The following is a 26,276-nucleotide window of genomic DNA, read 5'->3' on the forward strand; positions in this document are numbered from 1 at the left end:
CTCCCCCCGTTTTCTATTTCTGTTGATGGCTCTCTCATTCTCCCTGTATCCTCAGCTCAAAACCTTGGGGTCATCTTTGACTCTTCTCTCTCCTTCTCTGCTCATATCCAGCAGACCGCCAAGACCTGTCGTTTCTTTCTTTACAACATCCGTAAAATCCGCCCCTTTCTTTCTGAGCACTCTACCAAAACCCTCATCCACACCCTTACACTATGTTCTGAGCTTTGAGAGTTGTTCTGTCCTCACAACATGCATTGATGTCACCCAATCACGTACCTGATCAATCTTGCTGTCTGTGGAAAATACCTGTCACAGGTAAGCAACAATGCTTTTTTCCAATGCATGCATACTTTGGGAATGGAGTTATACACAATTTAAAAATTGTATGGCTCTTGCAGTATAGTTTATAATACTGGAACAGTTTTCTAAAGCCACATATTTGTTGCACAGATTGACTTACCCGACCTTTATAAAATTACTCTCCCTGTAGGGTTGTACACAGTCCAAAATTTTTCAATTTTGTTTTTTGATTAATTTTTCTTCTCTTCACAATCTTCAGGCTTTTTTTCAGTTCATTTCACACATTTATTTTAATTAATTTTTTAAAACACATATTAGAATGTAATCCATAGGATAATGCACATTAAATTGGTATGTGTGTTAACATTTTAAAGACTTATTAACAAAATGAATATGTACTATGCATCCCTACCTCCCTGGAAAGGAAATCCAAGAAGAGGAAACTTTAATCTGCAGAAATACCATTGAGTCCCCAAGAAAGGGGAAGGAAATGGGACTTGATATACTGCCTTTCTGAGGTCTTTGCAACTACATTCAAAGTGGCTTACATATATTCAGGTACTTATTTTGTACCAGGAGTAATGGAGGATTAAGTGACTTGCCCAGAGTAACAAGGAGCTGCAGTGGGAATTGAACTCAGTTCTGCAGGATCAAAGTCCACTCCACTAACCACTAGGCCACTCCTCCATGTCTTCTAGGGTTGAAAACTTTTATTTCAATCACTCTGAAACATATGATGCACAAGGTGACCACGTTTCACCTTCCTAAAGGCTGAGTCAGATGCTTAAACTAGTAAAGGCTGAGTCAGATGCTTAAACTATTAGAGTCCCACGGGGCACCTACACCTAATAGTTAACTGTTTGTTCAAGATAGCAGTCTGTAGCAAAGCTGTTTCCTTGCTGAAGTAGTATTAAGTACTCACCATTCTTCCCATCAAAGTCAATTGCTATATCCTTAACATAACCCTCATTCCTTTTCTTTGACCTAAATCTGTTTCTTCCAGTGTTCCCAAGGAGTTACTGTTGTACCACAAGGTTCACGCCCTCCAAGCAATGACTGTTTGCAGTTTCCTTTGATGGAAAGCAAGATGAGTACTTAATGCTACTTCAGCAAAGAAACCAGCTTTGCTACAGACTCTGACATCTGTTTTGAACAGTTAACTATTAGGTGTATGTTCCCTACCTCCCTGTGCATACTTTCACCAGAATATACTGCAGGCATTTTTCATATATCTCAGTTTGGTGTGCCTAAATGGCTTTCAAACTTACTTTCATACTGAACACAAAGAATATTAAAATGTTAATCACAATCCTTTCATATGCATCATATGTTCTATCAGTTTTATCCAAGTTTTGCTTTAGAAGGCATTGCAAATTAGAGTCCCCGCTTGAAATAATGGTGAAATGTGCTATAAGATATCTGCAGTTTGTGGGTGTTGTGAAATCATGAGCTTCTAACGTGTCAGGCAGGATCTAGACAGTACGTGGGTAGTAGAAGACAGTTTTTTTTTATTGTGTTCTTTACAATTGTTGATAAAAGCAGAAAATGTGAATATTTTCTCACTGAGGAAAGACGAATTTCATGTCATAAAATTGTTTTTCCCCCTCCCCTATTCAGATAGCAATTTGATTCCTTTGCAAAATTTGAGCACTTTATAACAGATTTAGGTCATCTATAGCTTTAAAAAATCTGTTCAGTATTTTGTTTTTAAAACCTAGCACAAGAATACCAAGAATATCAAATCATTCATAATCAATATGATTGAGCTGTCCAGTATCGGCATTTTGCTGTTTCCTCCAATAGCAGCCTACATCAAAGAGAGCAAAATGAGGAGACAATGCTGCAAAACAGTGGGGGCAGGAGAAAGGAAGCAAGGAAATGTCTGACAACAGTTATTATATTAAGGGCTGGGAGGGTACATATTGGGGGTAATTCTCTATAGATCATCTAAACTTAGACACTTTGACGATGTGCACATCTGCCGTTATAGAATACTAGTGTAAGTCCACATTTACACAACTTTAGTCATGAGCACTTACACTAGAAAGCTAGGTCCAAAAAAATTAGATGGGCAAGCGGTTCGCTAGGAAGATGACGAAGCAGACACGGTGGAAGATGAACTTACAAGTCTTTATTGTAGAGAGCAGGTATAAAGAAACCCGACATGGCCAGGCATAGCACATGCTTGTGACTGAGCAGAGACTTTCAGTTTGTTTGATGCTCTGTATTACCTGGGAGGTGGTTACACTGCACACTAGTTCTCCTTCCTTGGGAAAAGTGAGAAGATAACTCCTTGAGGTATCATATCAGCCCTGAAGCAACCCTGCTGGGAAAAACATGGCCATGTCGGGCATCCTTTTACTTGCTCTCTACAATAAAGACTTAAAAACATAAAACAAAACTAAAGTACATAATGCACATAACACAACTCTTCCGTTGTACGATTCCCTAATGTGGCAGTGCCACATGAACTTTATCATACCACAATATCACTTTGTATTTGTTTACACCGGAGTCTGCAAACGCGTCTCCAGTACTATATAAGCCACATTAGGCTCACCAGTCTATAATTTCCTGGATCACCTCTGGAACCTTTTCTAAAAATCAGCATTGCATTGGCCACCCTCCAAACTTCCGGTGCCATTTTTTATTTTAAAGATAAATTACATATTACTAACAATAGTTCTGAAAGTTCATTTTTCAATTCTGTCAGTACTCTGGGATGAATACCATCCTGTCTAGGCAATTTGCTACTCTTAAATTTGTCAAATTGCTCCATTACATCTTCCAGGTTTCTAGAGATTTCATTCAGTTTCTCCAACTCATCAGTGTTGAATACCATTTCTAGCATGGGTATCTCTCCCAAATCTTCCTTGGTGAAGACCAAAGCAAAGAATTCATTTAATCTCTCCACTATGGCTTTGTCTTCTCTGAGTTCCTCTTTTACCCCTCAGCAATCTAGCAGTCCAACTGATTCTTTTGCCAGCTTCTTGCTTTTAATATACCTTTAAAAAATTTACTATGTGTTTTTGCCTCCAGCATAATCTTTTTTTCAAAGTCCCTCTTTGCCTTCCTTTTCAACGCTTTGCATTTGACTTGCCATTCCTCATGCTGTTTCTTATTATTTTCAATTGAATCCTTCTTCCATTTTCTGAAGGATTTTCTTTTAGCTCTAATAGCTTCCTTCACCTCACTTTTTAACCATGTTGGCTGTTGTTTGGTCTTCCTTCCTCCTTTTTTAATACATGGAATATATTTGGTCTGGGCTTCCAGGATGTAATTTTTGAACAGCATCCATGCCTGCTGTAAATTTTTTGACCTTCGCAGCTGATCCTCTAAGTTTTTTTACTGTATTCTTCTACCATGTCTGCTTCTTCATCTTCCATTTTACTAGAAAGTTAGATGCATAAATGCTAGTGTTTTATACCCTGTCCATGTAACTGCCTGACTTGTCCATGCCCCTCTTGAAGTTGCATGCTCTGGAATATCAGCGGGTAACTTATAGAATGCCAGCTAAGGGCAGTTACATGCATAATTGCCAATCAGCACCAATTATAGCCAATATTTGGTTGCTAAGGCCAATTAGCAGCTAATTAATTCATTAAGGAGGTCTTTTACTAAAGCTCAGCTCGAGTTATCTGCAGCAGGGCCCATAGGAATAAAATGGGCCCTGCTCCAGATAAATCAAGCTAAGCTTTAGTAAAAGTCCCCCTAAGTTACATATACAACTGAACTTATTCTATATGCAAATAACCAAATCTGACCCACTCAAAAGGCAAAGAATATATGTGATAGTAAAGCACGCTATATTAAAGGGATAGGAAAAAGCCTCAAAGAGCTCCAGACCAACCGGTCTATAGAGCTAAAAGCGATCAACGTGATCTGTTCCTCATGACTGGCTGGAAAAAAAACCTTCCCTTATAGCCAACAAAACTCGTTATAGAACAAATTCCTTAATATTAACAGTTCAGCTTCAAAATGTACAAAACTTGCAAAACCCATATCCACACTTGCTTAGGGTATCAAATGCTGTCAAAACATATTGTCCATCTAAACTGTGATCAAAATACACACAGCACAAAAGCTCCAGGATTAAATACTTATCTTGAAAAAGTTGTCTTAATCTGTAAACTACATATGCAAATTTGCATGCTAGTCAAAAATTTAGGTGCACAATTTTCTAGAATTAGGGGATTATGTTCAATGATGTATTATTTGTTTTCATGTTTTGTTTATTGGGAACTGTATGGTTTGTAATTCAGGATGATGAGGTTATGCATTGTGATGTACCCTAAATGAGATTTTATCTTAGAAGTAAGGCATATAATTCTGATATCAAACTACATTTGATCAAATTAGGCTAATCAAAGAAGCATTTCTCAAACTGGTCAAGTAATAGCTTCCTAGCCAGTCTAGGTTTCAGAATATCCACAGAAATATCCCAGAAGCATGACATAAATTTGAATAGATTGGGTTTCCTAATCATGATTGTTTTTTAGCCATTCTTTTCTGTTACCTTGATATCATCCAGTTACACACATATGCTTCATTTATCATTTATTGAACACTTACTACACCACCTTAATTGCATGAACAAATGTAGGTGGTTTACAATACAAAATTTAAAAAGTATATTGAAAGGAAGGTCAGTATAACATAGGAAAGTGGCAGGCCTGCAGAGAAAGACAATCATTCATCACAGGTTCCTCTCACTTGCATCAATCAGGACAAACAGGTTACTGGCTCACAAAAGCAATGTGGAAATAGTATATCTTAAAGTTTGATCAAAAAGCTCTAAGGATTCAAAATGGAGCAAAGATGGCAAATAATTCCAGAGATAAGGAGCTTGGAAAAAGAATGCCCTGTTTCTCGTAAATTCTTCCCCAGTCGTTGAGAATTTAGCCTTTTGGTTCAAGCTTCCCCCTCCTTTCCTCTTCTTTTTGATCTGTTTACCTTCTCCTGTCTCCCATACCTCACTGCAGATGTTCTATGATGAGGTTTCACCCCATCCTACCCCATCCCCTCTGATTTTATTAGGTGAGTTTAATATTCACCTATCTGACCATACTGATGTTTGCATCTGATTTTCTGACTTTTCTTTCTGATTCTAATTCAGCTCAGCATATCTCCTTTCATACTCACTCGTGGGACAAATATTGGATCTGATAATTACCTCTTCCCTTAAGTACTAACAATTTTCCTATTTTATGGTCTCACCTCCTTATCATCACATATCCCCTCCCCCTGTCCATCTTACAGAATTATCTCCTTGACGATACATAAATCAGGAAATTAGGACACCATACCCCTAACTGGTTTTTAGCATGTTTTGCCCCACTTCCTGTGGATTTTTCTTCACTCTCCTTAGATGATCAAATGTGTATTTGCTATTCTATAATGACAAATGCCTTGAATAAATCTGCTCCTACTTTACTGTAAATTACATTGTTGTCACTCACATCCTTATTATTATCAGGATCTCTAGACTCTTAAAACAGCAGCTTCAACACTTGGAACACCAGTGGTGGAAATCCCATCTCTTTTTGCAACTTCACTTCTTCAAAATTGCAGTATCACACTATAGGGAATCAGTTAATTTGGCCAAAAAGGATTATTTCTCCTCTTTACTCAGCAGACACTGTAACCATTCTTGCCTTTTTAAGATCCTTCATCAGGTTACTAATTTTTCCCAAAAGCAGTCCTCATCTTCCACACTGACTGTGAATGATATTGAATGTGCATTTACAAGAACATTTCTAATTGAAAGGCCTCTGTTACTCCTTCCACTTTCATTGCTCTGTATCTTCACCCTTTGAAGCTGATACTGTTACCTGCTGTCTTTTCTCCATGTTTAAATTGCCATCACAACTTGAGGTCTCCAAGATAATATTCTATTCCAATTCTTCTTCTGCCCCCGCAGATCCTATACCCACCTATCTCCAGAAGCAAATAAATGATTCTTTTATTTCCTGTCTTCACAGTATAATTACCACCAGCCTTTCTTTTGACTTCTTTTCTTCTATTTGGAAACCTGCAACTATTTTCCCTCACTTGTAGGATCCCCATACATATGCTTCAGACCCACTGAACTATTGCCTTCCCTTTCACTTTGATATTTTATTGTTGTAAATTGCATAGTCGCCATTGATAGACAATTTGCGGTATATCAAGCACCGTGAACAAATTCATTAATTACTTAATTAACTAACATTTTGCACCCTTGTCAAACAGGATTTTGACATTTCTCTGCTGAACATATACTGCTCACTTTCACTGCACTCTTGATGGTGGAAGAGAAGTCCTCCTTCTTTCCCTTGACCTGAATGCAGCTTTTGATCTCATGAGTCACAAGATCCTTTTTAAATGCCTCAAAAACCTAGGAGTCACTTGTACTTCTCACTCAGGGGTGTAGCCAGACCTCGAGGTAGGAGGGGACGAGAGCCCAAAGTGGGGAGGCACATTTTGGTCTGCTGTACTGCCGCCGCCTCCCTCCCCTCTGCCGCTCCGCCATTCCCCACCCACTGCCGCCGCTGTAACATATCTTGGCTGGCGGGGGTCCCCAACCCCCGCCAGCTGAAGCACTGCCACCGCAAAAACCCTCAGAAGTTTGAGGACTTCAAAGAGTTTAATTGGGTCACTTCTCCATTTGAAATGGAGGTAAAAAAAGAAATCCCAGTTCTTCCCCTCAGAAGGTACTCGCTCAACACCTCTTCAGAAGTGAGCACAGTGGCATGCTCTGGGCTCCTGGTTTGGCTGGCAGGGGTCCCCAACCCCCATCAGCTGAAGCCTTCGTCCAGTGCTGGTCTCCAGCACCAGACATGAGCGGAAGGGAGAACAGGGCAGGCAATGTGGCTGCAGCACCGGAGACCAGTGCTTGAATACCTTATGAAAGAACTGGAGGAATTGAGAAAGGAAGTGGCAAGACTGAGAAGCATCCATGAGAATGAGAAATACATCAATGAAATGCTTTATGAGGCATCAAAGATCTCCATCAAAGGGGAAGAAGAAGCTGTGCTGAATGAAGGCATAGTAGCATGGAGGGGCATAATCGAATGGGGACGCCCATCTCTAAGGGCGTCCATCTCTAAGGACATTCCGGCGAAGGGGCAGGGAAACCCGTATTATTGAAACAAGATGGACGCCCATCTTTCGTTTTGACAATACAGTCAGGGATGCCCAAATCTCACCATTTAGGTTGACCTTAGAGATGGTCGTCCCCAGTTTTCAGCCATAATGGAAACCGAGGACGCCCATCTCAGAAATGACCAAATCCAAGCCATTTGGTCGTGGGAGGAGCCAGCATTCGTAGTGCACTAGTCCTCCTCACATGCCAGGACACCAACTGGGCACCCTAGGGGGCACTGCAGTGGACTTCACAAATTGCTCCCAGGTGCATAGTTCCCTTACCTTCGGTGCTGAGCCCCCCAACCCCCTCCCCCAAAACCCACTCCCCACAACTGTACACCACTACCATAGCCCTTAGGGATGAAGGGGGGCACCTACATGTGGGTACAGTGGGTTTCTGGTGGGTTTTGAAGGGCTCACATTTACCACAACAAGTATAACAAGTAGGGGGGGATGGGCCTGGGTCCGCCTGCCTGAAGTGCACTGCACCCACTAAAACTGCTCCAGGGACCTGCGTACTGCTGTGATGGAGCTGGGTATGACATTTGAGGCTGGCATAAAGGCTAGAAAAAATGTTTTTGAATTTTGTTTTAGGGTGGGAGGGGGTTAGTGACCACTGGGGGAGTAAGAGGAGGTCATCCCCATTCCCTCCGGTGGTCATCTAGTCAGTTTGGGCACATTTTCGAGGCTTGGTCGTGAAAAAAAAGGGACCAAGTAAAGTCGACCAAATGCTCGTGAGGGACGCCCTTCTTTTTTCCATTATCGGCCGAGGATGCCTATCTCTTAACCACGCCCCCATCCCGCCTTCGGTACACTGCCGGCACGCCCCTATGAACTTTGGTTGTCCCCACAACCGAAAGCAGTTGAGGACGCAAAAAAAATCAGTTTTCGATTATGACAATTTGGGTGACCTCGGGAGAAGGACGCCCATCTCCCGATTTGTGTCAGAAGATGGGCGTCCTTCCCTTTCGAAAATAAGCTAGACAGTAACATAGTAGATGATGACAAAAAAAGACTTGCACTGTCCATCCAGTCTGCCCAACAAGAAAATCAAAGAGAACTGGAAACCAATAGAATTATTTTTAGCGCAATCCAATACCCACTGACATAAAATTTACAAATATAACAATGTAATAACTTTTCATTATGTAGCCTAGTGGTTAGTGCAGTGGAATTTAATTACAGACACTACAAATTATAGCAGCTCATGTACTCTGCCATGTGAAATGCAGAGATTATATTACCCTTCCTTACTCCTTCACCTTCATTGACTACCAATAGAACTTAAATTTAAAATTCTTACTTCAACATTTAAATCTCTTCATACGGGAACCCCTGATTATTTAGCATCTCTTGCAATTCCCTAGGTACCTATATGTTTTGATATGATATGATCCAGTATTTATAGTCTGCCAACTCCCAACGAAGTCGGTTCAAAGCGGATTACAAAAATTAAAAATCAATAGACTTAAAGAAAATGATAGAAATCAATATACTTCATTAAAAAATGAGTTTGAAGATATAAGGGTAAAGAATTCCAAGTTTGTACCGTTTGATATATAAAAGAGAACTGCAACAATCTTTTATATCTAATTCTAGATACAGAAGGGAAGTAAAGAAGGCATGAACTTCCCGCTCTGGAAGTTGATGGAGACAGTTTAGTCATATACTCTCGACAAGATCCTTCAAAAAGTTTGTAAATCCAATACACCGATTTATAGAGGCAGCCAATGTAGATGTAACAGACAAGCCCCCCTGTTTACAAAGCCACACCAGTGGCAAACACTCCTCTCTGCTGAATTACCGCCATCAATTGATTACTGCCGGGTTACCGCCATGCAAGCCATTTCTGGGGGTTCTCTTTTTCCCCAGGAAATAGTGTGCACTCAGGGCGGGACTACCACCAGCAGCCACACTGGGCCAGCGGTAGTCCTGGAAGAGCGAGTGGTAAAAGGGCCCCAGAATAAACAAATGTCCGCTCCTAACTTCTTGAGGTATAGAAGGATTTTTTTTTTTGCGCTTAATGGGATGAAAGAGGCCTTTCACAATTCACATTAAATGTAACAATCCTCATGTTTGATATTCAGAGTTACTTCCGGGTTGATGTTTAGTAAGTTTAACAAGAAAGTTTGCAAGAAATCTAATATATTATTGCCTTCTAGATTTTCAGGGACACCTAAAAGGCGTAAGTTGTTCCTGCGTATCCGATTAGAAGGATCTTTTAATTCATGTTGAAGCGCTTTAATTCACCAGATGTTGTTCTTCGTGGGCAGAAACATGTTCCTCTATCAACTCAAGCCTCGCATAAGCTGAGTAAGCTGAGCGGACATCACCGCAAGGTCGGATTTAACTTCCGATGTAGCTATAAAGTTTTGCTTCATAAGGTCCCACAGTGCTTTGAGATCTTCAGCTAAAGCATCCACCTTATCAGGTGGCAGTGGTGCCATTAAGGATTTCTCAGGCTTGGTAGGCTCATGCTTTGATCTTTTAGAGGCGGAATGAACAGCAAATGCGTCATTGATATTAGACGATTTATGAGTCATATAGATGATATTGGTAAATCTGTATAATAGCGCTGTGAAAAGACAATTAGGCAGATGATTTCTATAAAAAATAACAACACCAGCGGGAGAGCACTCGCTATGTGTCCATGCTGTGCAACATCATGTGGTTCCCCCATGGATTTTAAATATTGGAGGGGATGGGGGGGTGGGGATTAACTAAAGCACACATTGTGGCTCAACAAGATTGTTTTACCTTTTCATACAGTAGAAACAAGCATAAAATTACCCAAGATTATAGGCTTGAGGTTTGATATTAACTATTCATGCCAGTCAGAAGATCTCTTCTATCTTACTCTTTCCAGTATCCTCATGGTCCTTCAGCAGTTATAAAGCCATTTCTTCATTTTTTATTTTTACAAAATGTTAGGTAGTTAACCTCCATCTGTACCGCCAGGGGAATGAACTCCACGATCTTAGACCAAAGCAAGAAAAACCACAGTTTTAGTAAAACTTATTTTTACAGCTGAAAATACAGACTAACTGGTTAAATTGCCTTTGCAGGGCTATCTAAGGATATTCAGTAGCATTTAACTGAATAGTGCTGCTGAATAAACTCTGTAAGTGACTAAGCCGAAACCAGCTATGTTGTGGTTGGTCCAGGGCAGGGTTGGCACTTATGTGGTTAAGTGCTGATATTTAGCACTTAACTGCCTAAAGTAACTCTACAAACCAGACTGCATAAAACACAGTCCTATTCTTGCCCAGTTTCACTTATCCCATTAAGGACTGAATTATATGCTTTTAACCAGATAACTGTCATCCATTTGCACATACATAGCCTGGCACTGAATATACAGCCATAAAGCCAGTAGCAGGGTTCACTGCTGCCAGCTGAATATTTACTCATAAATTTTGTTTACTACTAGGTGCTACACTAGGGATCCTTTTTCCGTGTAAGGGCTTCTTTGCCTGCCCTTATACAGAAGCATAACCCCTAGTGGAAGTATCTCGAGACTGCTTCTAGGGGGTCTTTGGTTCCATTTTGAACCAGACACTGGTAAGGGTAGAAGTGACCAATCGCTCCTGCCTAAACCCACTATGGATCATGGATTTGTTATAGTTGGTTGAGAAAGGAGCTTCAGGAGGGTGGATGGGCCTAACAGATGAAGGGTTCTATTTTGGGGGGAGGGCTTCCAGTGAGGGAGGAATTCTAAGGGGCATTTGACTTGGAGGGATTCAGTTTGGGGGATTCAAGTTGGAGCGGTTCTTAAGAAGGGGTATGTGCTTGGGCAGGTGAGGGCACTTCTAGGGTGCGATGTATGGCCCTTCTAAGATGTGGCCCAAGAGCATTCGGCCATAACTTTGTGACCAAATGCTCCCAGGACTGTGGCTTAAAACTGTTTGTGACATTAATTGCAATCAGTGTTATGCATATATCACGAGAGTCAGGAATCTGTGGTACTTTGATACTGCAGATTGGTGACTCCTGTGGCAAATCAAGGTAAGGTAAAAGCCCAACTAGTGTTGTATGATGGTGGTAATGCTGTATCTACTGAGCTTCACAACTAGCATCTAAAATTGGGATCACTGTTTTATCCCCCCTCCTCCCTCATTATGGTTGTTCAGCTCAGATTTTGTCCTCTATATTATATTAGCAGACATTTGAGAATTCACTGACTATTGACGCCAGCATGTACTAATTCATCCCAAACTTCAAATAGGTAGATTACATCCTGGATAAGTTTGAAAATAAAAATCAAGTTCCTTTAAAATCAAATTCCTTTAAAAGTTTCAGGAAAAATGTGTCAGATTTTTTTATTTTTGCAGATCGCTACAATATCTGCCTCTGATCCTTTATGAATTTTTCATGGAGCTACTTTGAATTTCTGTGGTTCAGAATTTTGCAAGTAGTGTACAAGTAGAAAGAAAGAAAATGATTTAAGAACTAATTTGATAAGAAGATGAGTCTTGGAAGAATGTATTAAAGTTATTATCAAAACTCTTGCAATAGTTAACAAGTTCCTATTAGGATAATTGATGATAATTCATTTTCATTGAGCTTTGTTGACACTTTGAAGAACACTGAGAATATGTGTCCTGAAAGTAATTAAACAGTAATTTAAATCAGCTTTACTCAGATTTTTCCCTATTACTTTTGTCCATTGCCAAAATACTATATGACCTTCAGCAGAATTAAGCCAGAGCTAAGTTCTACTTTTGCTTAGGGTTGGCAACTGGCTCCAGATGCACCAGATATGGTTGATTAAGTCCTGTGTTTACTGTAGTGCATGCAGGGTCTTGTAGTCTTGCTTGGAAATTCAGAACTACATGTCTCTGTGTACCTTGAGGTAAACCCAGGATTGATCAAACCTGCTGGGTAGATCTAGAGCCAGTTGGCAACCCTAACTACTCAGCCTATTTGCACTGTCACATTTTCACAGATAACCAAAATGACAAGCTATCAGTGTCAAAGTTACATAATGGTCTAGTAAAGTGGTAACAAAATAACTTCTCTGATTGGAGCAAATGTATAAATGTTTTATTAGTTTTCACTGACTTTTATTATTTGCAGCTAAGTGGGGGTAGTTATTAAGGGGATAGAGTTTAATCTATAACCTTTCTGTAGATACAAAGTGGTTTATGTGTTATATAGGTGAGTTATCCAGAATCACAAGGAACTGCAGCTGGAATCAAACCTGGTTCCCCAGCTTCTCAATACACCACACTAGCCATTACCCTACCCCTACCCTCCACTCCACTCTCCTCCCCTCCACTGTTACAGCCATAAAGTATGTAATTTGCTCCTTAATTTCCATTAAATGGCAATAACATGCATTATATTAATGTAATGCAATTTAAGTTACTGTGGAACACATAGTACTGAGATGTAAAGCACATAAATGCTTGCAAACCTCCTCAATACTATATAAATCAAATCATGGCTTGTGGTGAACATAGCAAGCTGCATTATTTTTGGAAAAATAACACTAGCTAAAAGCTATCATTATATTTCCTGACCAGGAACATCAGACCACACCATAAAGTGACCCGAGCACAAAGCCCCCCTACCCTACATTGTTTCCCTCTCCCAATCCCCCTCACACATCACTTCCCCCTAAGACCTCCCTTGCATCACTTCCCCCCAAAGAGCCCACATGATCTGAGCTCTCCCTGTAGTCCCCATCTCTTCCCTTTTCCCCATCTTCCTGTAGGCTCCTCCAGGTCCATATTTACAAATCCCTGGGGTATAGTGAGGATGAAAAGGAGAGATCCCCAGTTACTCCTGCCTGTGCTGGCACTGGGTTTAAAATAGCATTGGTGATCCCTAATCTCACAGTACTACCTCTAGGGGTTAAGCTGTCATGTAACATAACATAGTAACATAGTACGGTCCATCCAGTCTGCCCAACAAGATAAACTCATTTTACATGTAAGGACCTCAGGGATTTGTAAAAGCCCAGGAGACCTATGGATGGGAGGGATTTTGAAAGAGAAGGGTCCCTTTCAAGATGTTGTGATCAGGGGTTTTTGGCGGTTGGGAATGATGTAGAGGGCTTTATGGGAAAGTGATGCAGGAGTCTTTGGGGGGAATTGATGCATGAGGACTTCAGGAAGGTTGTGATTAAGGAGCTTTTGGGGGGGGAGGGTCTAATAGGGAGGATTTTGGGTGTAGAGAACTGATAAAAGCCTGGGTTGTAAGATGCGGCCCAGGAGCATTCAGCCACAGGTTAGTGGCCTGATTCTCTTAGGCAGTGTGAATAGTGCTGCTTGCGAGGTTGATCGCAAGCAGCGCTATTCATGCACCATTGGAGTTGCAAACCTGCACTACTGATCTACTACAGGTTACACAGGTTAGTGACTCCCACGCTGAATTAAGGTGCTATAATTCTCAACTTTTACTGCATCTTAATTATCCCCGTAGGAGCCAAATAGGGATGTGTGTGTGAGGTAGAGCTTAAAAAGAGGAACCAGGGGAAGAAAGGACATTAGCTGCCACAAAGATAGATTTCAGCATTGTTGTTTCCCATACTTTTGTTATAGCATATCATTTTTATCTCTCACAGGAGCTTTTCACACTGGAATGCAAATTTAAAGAATCAGTTTTTGAAAATTATTATGTAATCTACTCATCCATGCTATATAGACAACAAGAATCTGGTAGGGCCTGGTTCCTGGGGCTCAACAAGGAAGGCCAAATCATGAAAGGAAACAGGGTCAAGAAAACAAAGCCAGCATCTCATTTTCTACCCAAGCCATTGGAAGGTAAGTTTTGTAATTTCACAGGTACCACATACTGTTTCTGAAACTACTGCAAACCTTCTTAGGAAATGTCTGTGAAAACCTTTGACTTTGAGGTGGAAACAAGAGAAATAAACCTAATTGAGTATCAAGAACCACTTTAGCACTATAATCCCTTATGAAACACTTAAATAAGTTAGTATCTTTGGAATGTCTCTTTTTTGTAAGAGCTACTGATATAGGCTATTATTTTAGCATCATATCTGCATGTAAATGATGGCATTTACAAGTGCATATCACATACACATATAGTATAAATATTCCCCCCAATATTCAGCTGGTGATGGGCTGCGCTTTTGCTGTCCGCTGCTGGCGTTGAACCCCGATATTCAATGCTGAGTCATTTACAGCAACCGGCATTGAATTTCCAGTTTCATTTTTGGCCATGGCAACTTAACTGGTTAAGCTGATATTCGGCGCTAACAAGTGCTTAGTGATTCACATAGGCCCGCTATTTATGTGGTCTATTTTAACCGCTAAACATAGCCAATTTGGCGCTGAATATCCACGCTTAGGCAGTTCCTGGCCGGTTAAATAGTTTTGAATATTGGACCCACTGATTTCAGAAAGCTGCTATTTACACATGGAGATCTATACCATGCAGTGATTCAAGGAGGCCTGGTTTGAACTTTGAACATGGTTTGGGTTTAGCTACATATGAATTCGCCATTTTATAAAAGGACTATTTGTGTATAGGTGAAAGTGCCTACTTTGGGTTTTACACAAGATCAAAGGCACACACAGATTTTATAAAAAGTGCTTGTTTTGCTAGGCCTTTATATCAGGTATTAAAGGAGTCATTTTCCTTAATCCCATGTAGTTTATTTCCACCTCCAAAATGAAATGAAGTTAAAATGTTGGCCTTACTACTTAATTGGTGGAGCCTATATCTACACATGGAAGTGGTGCCACTTATATGTAGAAGTTAATAAATTACCACTTCCATGTGCTAACACTTTCATGTGGAAGCTGCTGGGTTCATTCCATCAGAGGCAGTGCAACACTTTTTTGTTTGGGGGGCCCATGCTTTACCCCCACACCTCCCTGCCCTAGTTCTACCCTCAACCCTACTTCCAGCAACAGCGCTGACCCCACCCTGCCTCCAGCTCCATCCCAACCCCAACATCCCTCCTTCCTGTACCTACAATCCCATAGTCCTCCCATGGCATGCAGCATTTCTCTCCTTCAATACTTCTCAACCTCCCATCCACCCCCCCCCCACCCCCCGGTGATGTCTCTTTTCTTCCCTCCCCACTGTGGGGCCTAGCATTTCTCTCTTTCCTTACCTCTCTATCCCCCTCCCAATGTCCAGCATCTCTGTCCTTCCCTTCCCACCCACGCACATTTCTCCTGAAGGTAGACCAGACTCCTTGTGGACAACGGCTCTTGAGTTGGCAGGGCCAGATGCCACATCAGCTGAGATCCGGAAGATCTACATGCTAGAGCGACAGTGGCTAGATCAGCTGCAGCGTAAGGAATGGGAAGAGCGACAGCAGCATGAGGAGTGTGAATTCCAGCTGCAGCGTGAGGAGCTGGAGTTCCAGCTACAGAAATTAAAGATGGAGAAGGAAATGGCTCCAGCCCAAACCCCTGCGCCAAGGCACGAGGCAGGATCCACAGCCCGGATCGGGCCCAACTTGTTTTCACAGTTTGATGATACCCAGATCCAGGTGGTTGGGCTTGTGGACACTGGGTCTAGCATGACTTTGTTACGACCAGAGCTACTGCCGTAAGATGCTATTCTACCAGGACATACTGCAGAGTAGTGCTAGCCAGTGGATCCAGAGAGACTGTACCCATTGCTCGAGTATTCCTGGATTGGGGTACCAAGCCTGGATACAGAGAAGTAGGCATAATGAAAAACATGCCAGTACCAATGCTGTGTGGGACCGACATGGGTACAATGAACATTACCCTTGATAGCAGAGTCAGCATTTCCGCTATGGTGACCCGTAGTCATGCTCGGGCGGCCAAACAAGCAGAAGCAGCAGAGATCACCTCTCCAGTTCCAGATCCTGAGCTAGTCCTAGTTGGACCAGCTGACCAAACGACAGGAGGAGGTGCTCCAGTGCTTCCAGCAGAACCAGTTCCAGAGGTGACTGGGGCCATGAGTATGGAACAGCCTGACTAAACTGACACACCTATTGATCAGACTAATGACCCTGATTTGTCAGAGTCACCAGCAGAGACCCTTCCAGGTATTGATACTGATATAGGACAGAGACATGCTTTTCAGGAAGCACAGCGCTCTGACCCTGACCTGGAAGCCCTGAGGCAGAGGGCTGATCAGCCAACCAATGAGTCTGGTAAAGATCATATCTTATGGAAAGAGGGCTTGTTGTACAGAGAGACTGATTCTGTTGATCCTAATAAGCTCTGGACTTCAGGCAAGCAGCTTACAGTGCCCAGGGCATACAGAGAACAGCTCCTACAGATTGCACGTGATATTCCACTAGCAGGACATCAGGGGGTCACACGCACACGCACTAGATTAACCAAGTACTTCTATTGGCTGGGAATATTTCAATACCTACTATACCTTGGATAAACAATATACTTTTTAATTTTTTATAATGCAATTATATAGTGTTTTAATGTGCTCAGACCATACCCATTCCAACCATTATATCCCCAAAGGGAGTATGTGGTGATGTCACAGATGGAACCATCATTGCACATTTGGTGTTCCACCTCCTTACCGCGTATGTACATACATCTAGGCTGATTCTGAACTCTTACGCATATAGCATAGATTAAACCAAAGAACCTTCTGTATATAGCATATATTCAATATATTAAAAGAGCATATTCACAATGCCCTAAGTTCAAAATATACTTAAGTCTCCTCACTACTGGACTAATGAGCTCAAACAAATGTAACCTTCAAATCTACATGCTATAACTACCTAGCATGTTCAAAAAGAGGTACAGTGCACTTGATAACATTGCATATATAACCCACATACAATTCTTAAGATTCTCCCAAAACAAATCATACCCAAATAAACAGATCTGTTTTACCACTTCCCTTGGAGGATATATCGTGCTCGCATAAGTGCTGTTAAAACCAAATCAGTCCATTCAACAAATTATTCTACCCAGCTCCACTTCCCTTTGGGGAATATCTCAAGCCATAAATGACTATTGTCGAACCTGTGATGCATGCCAAAGAATGGGTAAGACCCAAGATCACCCCCAAACTCCCCTGAAACCTTTACCCATTATCAGTGTGCCCTTTGAGAGAATAGCTGTGGATATAGTGGGGCCTCTAGCTGTCCCTAGCTGTTCTGGGAAAAGATATATATTGACAGTGATGGACTTTGCTACCAGATATCTGAACATAGAAAAAGCTTTATTTATAAATCACAGCTTAAAAAACACTGTTTCTTCACACACACACACGTATTCTGGCGGCCAGCACTGTGAATTAGCCCTGAATATTCACTGTTTTTCTCAAGTACTTTGGTCACCAATTTAGAAGAGACTAGTTAGAGCCCCTCCACCTGTCTGACCTGACACAAAAGATATGGAGTTTTAATGCTGCTTTTCTAAAAGATGCTGATTTTGTGAAAAGAAAATGAGACATGAGACTATTTTGAAATCAATCTGACCGATTTGTTGCCCTACCATGTGGTGTGAGATGCATATAAAGCTTATCTAAGAAGGGGAAATTCTCAAATTTAATGCACAGGAGGTTAAACTTAATGTACAAATTTGTTAGAGCTAGGATGGGCTATAAAGGCTTTTGAGACTAGTTATGTAACTAGACTCCATGAGTCCACACTCCTACAACTGCTTAAGATCCAAGATGGCTGCATTAGCCTGACGTGTTTTTAGTGGCTCCATCTGTGTCCTCAGCTTTCTTTTCCTGCTATGCCAAAGCAACAAGGCAAACCTGCTGCCAAAGCCTCCCAATGTGTTGTTGCTCTTGCACGGAGCTTGGGGGTTACAGGAATGTAGAGAGGTAGCCTGCTTGATTCGCCTGGGCCGAGAGGGGAGCCCATGGCATCTCCTGGGCTACAAACCGCTCTTAGTCCCGAAGAAAGAGTTTCCCCTCCACACCTGTGCAACAGCAGTTCCCCACTTCTGTAGCTGCCTGCTGGTGAACCAGAGAGTGTTACCAGTGCAGGGCAGTGTGAGGCTCCTGTTCAGCCAGTCCTTGCGACTGAGGCGGGGGTTTTGACTTTTTCAAACCTCCTGGGAGATCACTTGCTGGTTTCAACTCTTAGTGGAGAGGTGATTGAAGTCACTGGGCAGGATTCAGATGGTAATTCCTGTCATCTCAGATATCTGCAATGCAAATTCCTTTTTTATTGGTGGAGAGACCGTCTAAGTCTAAGGTGACTCTGGATAATCTTTGGAACTTAATTGATGATTTAGGAAAAGCTTTATGTCCTCAGATTCTGAGTATACAGAAAAAATTATCTGAGGTTGAATTAAAAGTGGAAATGAATGTGGAAGATTTACAAACATTGTCTACTTGAATTAAGCTTGAATCTGATTTTGCTGAAACTCAGAAACTACAAACTGTTATGGTGAAAGATCTTGGAAATATAAGACACAAAATTGAGACATTTGAAAATTTCATTAGACTTAATAATCTGTGTATTAACTCTTTCACCTAAAGATATGTTGAAGAGATATAGTAAAGAAATGTTGGGGGTCCCTGAAGAGAATTTACCAGCTTTTACTCAGGTTTATTATTTACCATCCAATTTATCAGAGAGACAGAATAATGTGGAGCATTTTGGCTATTTTGGAACTCTCAGATACAGAGATGGCCACAGCTGCAATGTTGGTTACCTCTGTGACATTAGCACCAGATAAAAGGTGGCTTATGAAATTGTTCTTTAAGAATAGAAATAAGACCTTCTTGGGTTTTAAAGTTCAGATACTCACAAAATGGTGTAAACAGTTTCTATTAATGAGACCAGGTATACTTCAGCTCGGTGCCACTTTCTTTCTTAGATACTCTTGTAAATGTAAATGCATTGATACCAGTCTGTGAAGTATGTTTTTTTTTTGAGTCTTCTCATCTTTCTGCCTTTTTAGTGGCTAAGCGTGTAGTAGGTAACCAAGGAGTTACCTCTGAAGGTAACTAACTTCATGAAAACAGCTGTTCATTCTATCCAGTGATATAATCTTAGTCCACCCTTAAAGCATGGTTGCACTGACTTTTTCTTCTTTACCCCCACCGATATATCCCCTCCAATCCTCCCTCGACCCCCAGTAACTACTCCAGTCAAAGAGAAACAAGAAATACATACCCAACCATCCCTGCCCTCCTACCCGTCAAGCCTCCCCTGTCCTACCTTCCCCCCCCCCCCCCCACCTCCTACTGATGACAATAAAGAGAAATTTAAAAAGAAAAGAAAAGAAAACAGCTGTATGCTCAGGCACATCAGGTTATTTTTCCTGACAAGTTTTCCTTTTTTATTAGATCCTCTCTTTTCTACAGTCTTGGATCAATATTTGTAGACTTGAGTGATATTTCTTTATATTTAGATTATCGATGTATGATATTTTTTTCTTTTATTATTGTCTTATTTTTATCACTTTGCTGTACAAGTATTTACTTGGTAAATATTTGTAAATTGCATTAAAAATAAAAACAATGCATAAGTTAAAATTTAGATATAATTAAATATTTGCTGAAAGAGCAGAAGTTGGGATACTTAAAGAGAATATGATTTACTATGAAAGGAAGGGCAAAGCAGGGTGCATTTTGGCAAATTATTTGAAAGCTAAGCAGCGAGCACCTAAAATACATACAATTAGAAAAGGTGATTTTCTATACATGAAGGCCAAGGATGTAGCAGTTCAATTTTAGAAGTTTTATCTGCAGCTCTATACCTCAGCTACGTCCTTCCAGTTCAGACATAACAGGTTTTCTTTTACAAAACTTAACACATTTCACCTTATCAGCAGTTCAACTGGCACAGCTCATGCAACCTCTTATAGCATCTGAAATCTCACGCAACATTGCTGTATTAAAAGCTAGGAAGGCTCCAAGCAGAGATGGTTTCACATATGAGTTTTTTATAATTCTTTTGGTCAATTGTTAATCCCCAGGCTACTTCACTTGTATCAGACATTTTTTTACAGAATCATGGCAGTGCTGATACTTTTACACAGGTGACCATAGTTGTGTTTCCGAAGCCAGGTAGGGATCCTTCACTTACTAAAAATAACAGACCCGGTGAACAGCACTGGACTACTCTTCAGTGCATTCGGGCAGGCAGTATCTGGGCAGATGCCATCCCCTACGCTCTTCTGCTGAAGACCTCAGGATTTTAAAAGATCTGCACTGCTGCGGAACATGGCCATGGACACGTGGCCCTGGGTGCGTGCCCAAACAGGCATAACTGAAGGGGCAGGTCCCACCCTCTTGGAGCCCCTTCGTAGCCCGTATCAGCTGGGAGCTCTCGTTATCTGGAGATCTACAAATATAATGAAGCAAAAAAAAAAAAAAAACCAAGTCTGTGGTGAGTTAGGGTCAAAAGACAAGTTTGAGCATTGTCAAGCACCTGATGAACCAGCATGTTTTGTTGTTGAGTCAGCTGACTTCCCATGACCCAAAGTTCATTTCTATTGAGGCTTCTTTATCCTCGGGTGAGCGTACCCCACCCTCTTAGCCTCTGTTAAGACTCAAGAAAGGTACATCTTCATAGCCTGAGGATTTTTTAGTCCTTCAAGATAGGAAGAATCTCATGTACCCTCCACAAGTATCTTTACAGCAAGATTCTGTTTCGGAATTGGTTCCTGCTCTTGCATTACTTGTAAAGTGTCAACAGCTATGTCTGCATCTGTAAAATCTTTGGCTATGGATTCAGAAGTAACTTTGAAAGATTTATGGACAGTAATGACGCGCATGGAATCTATGCTGCAGGTCAATCTTACTCGGTTTTCTAAATTGACTAAATATACTGAAGAAGCTTCTTCTAAAATGACTGATCAGGATAACAAATTGATTAGTGTGGCAGACCAGTTAGAGAACTTGAGAATCAAACCTCATTAATGCAGTCGACTTCTGCTGCAGTCATTAAGAATAATTATGTTATTCTTGTGCAGCTGGAGAAATTAGAGAATATTGCCAGGCTCCTAATTTACGTTTGTTGAATTTTCCTATTACTTACTATGTTTCTCCTAGGGAACTTTTTAAAAAATATTTAAAAGAGGTGTTACAGCTGCCTAATTGGGAGAAAGTTATAATAGCTATTTATATTATCTTCCAAAAGCCTCTAGGGTTGAAAAAGAAGAAGGAGTCCTGGAACCACTTAATTCTCCAGATAGCCTAGACCTTTCTCAGTATTTGGAATCTTCTCGGGATATTATTGCTAAAGAGCTACTTTGATAGTAGTATTAAAATCAGTTATGAATAAAATTAAAATCCTGAGAACTTATTTTCCAAAAGAAAAACATATGCCCTTTTGTGGTAAGGTTATTTATGTTTCCAGAAGTTGGGAGAGCAACACAACTGAAAAGGAAAGCTTTTTTGCAGTTGAAAACTAAGGTCTTGGTTATTGGAGATACCTTCTAACTCAAGTTTCCATGTAAATGTTTGGTTACATATAAGAATCATTATTATGTGTTTTTTGATTCTTGCCAATTAGAGGAATATTTGAAGGATAAGGTAGTACCAGTACAGTCAGAATGAGTATATTATTTGTTTTGTTCTGAGTTGAGTATGTATAATAGGGTATTAGGTATAATGTTTGCCTGATAGTAATTTTTTTGTTATTATTGTAAATTACTTTCCTATGCTGTTTCCTCACTGTGGACTTTTTACCAGATTATCCGCCTTATTTTCGAAAGAGAAAGACGCCCATATTTCGATCCAAATTGGGAGATGGGCGTCTTTCTCCCGTGGGCGCCCAAATCGGTATAATCGAAAGCCAATTTTGGGCGTTTTCAACTGCAATCTGTCGCAGAAACAGCCAAAGTTGACGGGGGCATGTCGGAGGCGTGGTGAAGGTGGGACTGGGACGTGTTTATCGGCAGAGGAGAGATGGGCGTCCTCGGCCAATAATCGAAAAAAGAAAGGCGTTTTTAGCGCGAATTTGGGTCACTTTTTTTGGCCCTTTTTTTTCACGAACAAGTCCCAAAAAAGTGCCCTAAATGACCAGATGACCACCGGAGGGAAGCGGGGATGACCACCCCTGACTCCCCCAGTGGTCACTAACCCCCTCCCACCAAAAAAAAAACAACTTTAACCACGTTTTTTTCCAGCCTGTATGCTAGCCTCAAATGCCATCACAGCAGTATGCAGGTCCCTGGAGCAGTTGTTAGTGGGTGCAGTGGACTTCAGGCAGGTGGACCCAGGCCCATCCCCCCCTACCTGTTACACTTGTGGTGGTAAATGGGAGCCCTCCAAACCGCCCCCAAAACCCACTGTACCCACATCTAGGTGCCCCCTTCAGCCATAAGTGCTATGGTAATGGTGTAGAGTTGTGGGGAGTGGGGAGTGGGTGGGATTTGGGGGGCTCAGCACCCAAAAGAAGGGCGCTATGGACTTGGGAGGTATTTTACTTTTTTTTTTTAAATTGTTACAAGTGCCCCCTAGGGTGCCCGGTTGGTGTCCTGGCATGTGAGGGGGACCAGTGCACTACGAATCCTGGCCCCTCCCACAACCCAATGCCTTGGATTTGTTCGTTTTTGAGCTGGGCGCCTTCGGTTTCCATTATCGCTGAAAACCGATACCGCCCAGCTCAAATCCGCACAAATCCGATGCATTTGCCCAGCACAAACCATATTATCGGAAAAACATGGACGCCCATTTTTTTCGAAAATACGGTTTGTCCCGCCCCTTCATGTACCCGTTCTTGGAGATAGACGCCCATGGGCATTCGCGTTCGATTATGCCCCTCCACGTGGTTTATTTCTGATTGCTTATTCTAATTGTTTACTTTGTGGTATTTTTAAGTATTATTATTATGTAATACAAGTTTATAAATGCAAATAAATTTTAAAAAATTACAGACCCATATCACTGTTAAATTATGGTTGCAAAATCTATGCAAAACTGTTAGAGGATAGATTGGCCAAGGTAATATCTATGTGAGGAAGTCTATAGTACACTGCCCCTCTCCCTTGATAGCACTTCCTCATAGAGTCAAAGCCACCTTAAAACTTACAGTCCCAACCCGGAAGGAGGGGGAGTGACACAAGATGGGTGGAGCCAGGAGGGCATGATCCAGGAAGTATATAAGCTAAGGCCATAGCTAGGTTAGTAAGCCTAGAGGGAAGCAGCAACACCCCACAGTTTCAGGTTTCAAGTTTATTTAGGACTTAATATACTGCTTATGAGAACGACTATCAAAGCGGTATATAATTGCATACCTCCACCACCTATGTGTGAACTGCAAGTGCTACAATCAGGTAGGCCAAGCTTCAATTGGAACCTTGCAGATTTTATATTTTTGACCCAAGTAATTGCTAGAGACTACATTGCTAAGTTTCAGGAACCAGGTCAGGAACAAGTAAAGTGCACTGCTGTGCTGAGAGGCAGTAAGGTACACAATGGTCCTGCAGGAACAGGCCACTCGAGAATGTTGTTACATTTACAGACTAGTTTTATGTTTCATTTTTCTCCTATCTGTGAAAAAAACAGGACCCTTGACCTAACAGCTTTAATAAACTACTATTACTACTACTACTTAACATTCCTAGAGCGCTACTAGGGTTACACAGTGCTGTACAATTTAACAAAAAAGGACAGTCCCAGCTCAAAGGAGCTTACAATCTAATGGGCGAAATGTCAAGTTGGGGCAGTCTAGATTTCCTGAACAGAGGTATGGTAGTTAGGTGCCAAAGGTGACATTGAATAGGTGGGCTTTGAGCAAGGCTTTGAAGATGGGCAGGGAGGGGGCCTGGCGTATGGGCTCAGGGAGTTTAGTCCAGGCATGGGGGTGAGGCGAGGCAGAAAGGGCGGAGCCTGGAGTTGGTGGTGGTGGAGAAGGGTACTGAAAGGAGGGATTTGTCTTGAGAGCGGAGGTTACGGGTAGGAATGTAAGGGGAGATGAGGGTAGAGAGGTAAGGAGGGCCTGCAGATCGAGTGCATTTGTAGGTTAATAGGAGAAGCATAAACTGTATGTGGTACCTGATCGGAAGCCACTGAAGTGACTTGAGGAGAGGGGTGATATGAGTGTATCGGTCCAGGTGGAAGATAAGGCATGCAGCAGAGTTCTGAACGGAATGAAGGGGGGATAGATGGCAAAGTGTGAGGCCAGTGAGGAGTAGGTTGAAGTAGTCAAGGGGAGATGTAATGAGAGAGTGGATGTGCTCAGAGAGGAAAGGGTGAATTTTGCTGATGTTATAGAGGAAGAAGCGACAGGTCTTGGCTATCTGCTGGATATGCGCAGAGAAGGAGAGAGAGGAGTCGAAGATGACTCCGAGGTTGCGGGCAGATGAGACGGGGACGATGAGAGTGTTATCAACTGAGATAGAGAGTGGAGGGAGAGGAGAAGTGGGTTTCGGAGGGAAGACAATAAGCTCGGTCTTGGCTTTAATAAATGTCCTTTTCCTTTACTTGCAACTGTTGTGTGGCTCTGTCTTACCTGGGCTATGAGTCCATCCTCATTCATGTTACTACATATTGTGGCAGTGGTGCGATCTGAGCTTACTCAGCTAGAAGAAGCTGGAATCCTTAGCCTCCGGGGCTCTGGGCTTTGTAGGACTACCATGCAGGAACAGCGGGCTAAAGGAGCAAGACCTGCCCTTCTTAGGGACTGGAAGAAGGAAGGCCAGGAGTAGCTGTAACAAGTGGTGCAGAGGCAAAATTGGAGCACCAGCAGGCTTCCCAGATATCTCTGGAAGCCCAGCAGAATTCTCTGGCCCAAGTGATGCAAGTACCACAGGCATACAGGGTACACATTCCAGTCCCGGTGTTACTGAAGATGGTACCAGAAGATGACCTGGACTTTTTCCTGACAGATTTTGAGAGAACTGCCCACCTGGCTGGTTGGCTGGAAACATCATAGATAGCTTATTTGGGAAATTTACTGACCAGTAGCAGCCAAGCTGCATTTTCAAGACATCAACTCCAGAAGGACAACCACGTATGCAGACGTGAATGCTACCATTCTGGAGAGGTCTGCTGGCAGCGATTTTGGAAGGGGTTTCTACAAGTCATGGAGACTTTCAAAGTTTCTTCTACTGGGTTAAAGAAGTAACTTGGAGATGGCTCCAACCGGAGGGCAAGACTGGCCTGGAGATAGTGAGAGTCATCCTTCTTGAACAATTTCCTCCTATTTGTGTTAAAAGTATTTCCATGTAACTTCCTTGAGCGTCACCTAGTATTTTTGGAACGAGTAAAAAATCGATTTACTTCTATTCGTTCTACACCACTCAGGATTTTGTAGACCTCAGTTCATATCTCCACTCATCCGTCTCTTTTCCAAGCTGAAGAGCCCTAACCACTTTAGCCTTTCCTCATACGAGAGGCGTTCCATCCCCTTTATAATTTTGGTCGCTCTTCTTTGAACCTTTCTTAAATCCACTATGTAGTTTTTCAGCTACAGCAACCAGAACTGAATGCAATACTCAAGGTGTAGATGCACAATGGAGCGATACAAAGATATTATAGTATTTTCAGTCTTATTCACCATCCCTTTCCTAATAATTCCTCACATCCTGTTTGCTTTTTCGGCTGCCACCGCACACCGCACACAGAACAGAAGATTTCAGCGTATTATCCACAACGACGCCTAGATCTTTTTCTTGAGCGCTGACCCCCAAGGTGGACCCTAGCATCAGATAACTATGATTCAGTTTATTATTTCCAATGTGCATCACTTTGCATTTGTCCACATTAAATTTCATCTGCCAATTGGATGCCCAGTCTTCCAATTTCCTAAGGTCTTCCTGCAATATTTCACAATCCGCATGTGTTTTAACAGCCTTGAATAGTTTTACATAAGTATTGCCATATTGGAACACACTGAAGGTCCATGAAGCTCAGCATCCTGTCTCGAACAGTGGCCAATCCAGGTCACAGGTACCTGGCAAGATCTCAAAACAGTACATTACATTTTATGCTGCTTATCCTAG

General features: G+C 41.7%; 1 protein-coding gene across 4 annotated transcripts in view; it reads left to right on the forward strand.

The window, feature by feature from the left end:
* FGF14 (fibroblast growth factor 14) overlaps nt 1–26,276 on the forward strand; it is a 786,891-nt gene that overhangs the window by 738,404 nt on the left and 22,211 nt on the right. For all 4 annotated transcript variants that reach the window (XM_030201338.1, XM_030201341.1, XM_030201337.1 and 1 more), the window contains one exon: nt 13,994–14,192. In XM_030201338.1, the coding sequence (XP_030057198.1) occupies nt 13,994–14,192 (199 nt within the window). The remainder of the gene's footprint in view (nt 1–13,993; nt 14,193–26,276) is intronic.

The sequence above is a fragment of the Microcaecilia unicolor genome, chromosome 4 (genome assembly GCF_901765095.1).
Source record: "Microcaecilia unicolor chromosome 4, aMicUni1.1, whole genome shotgun sequence".
Lineage (NCBI taxonomy): Eukaryota > Metazoa > Chordata > Amphibia > Gymnophiona > Siphonopidae > Microcaecilia > Microcaecilia unicolor.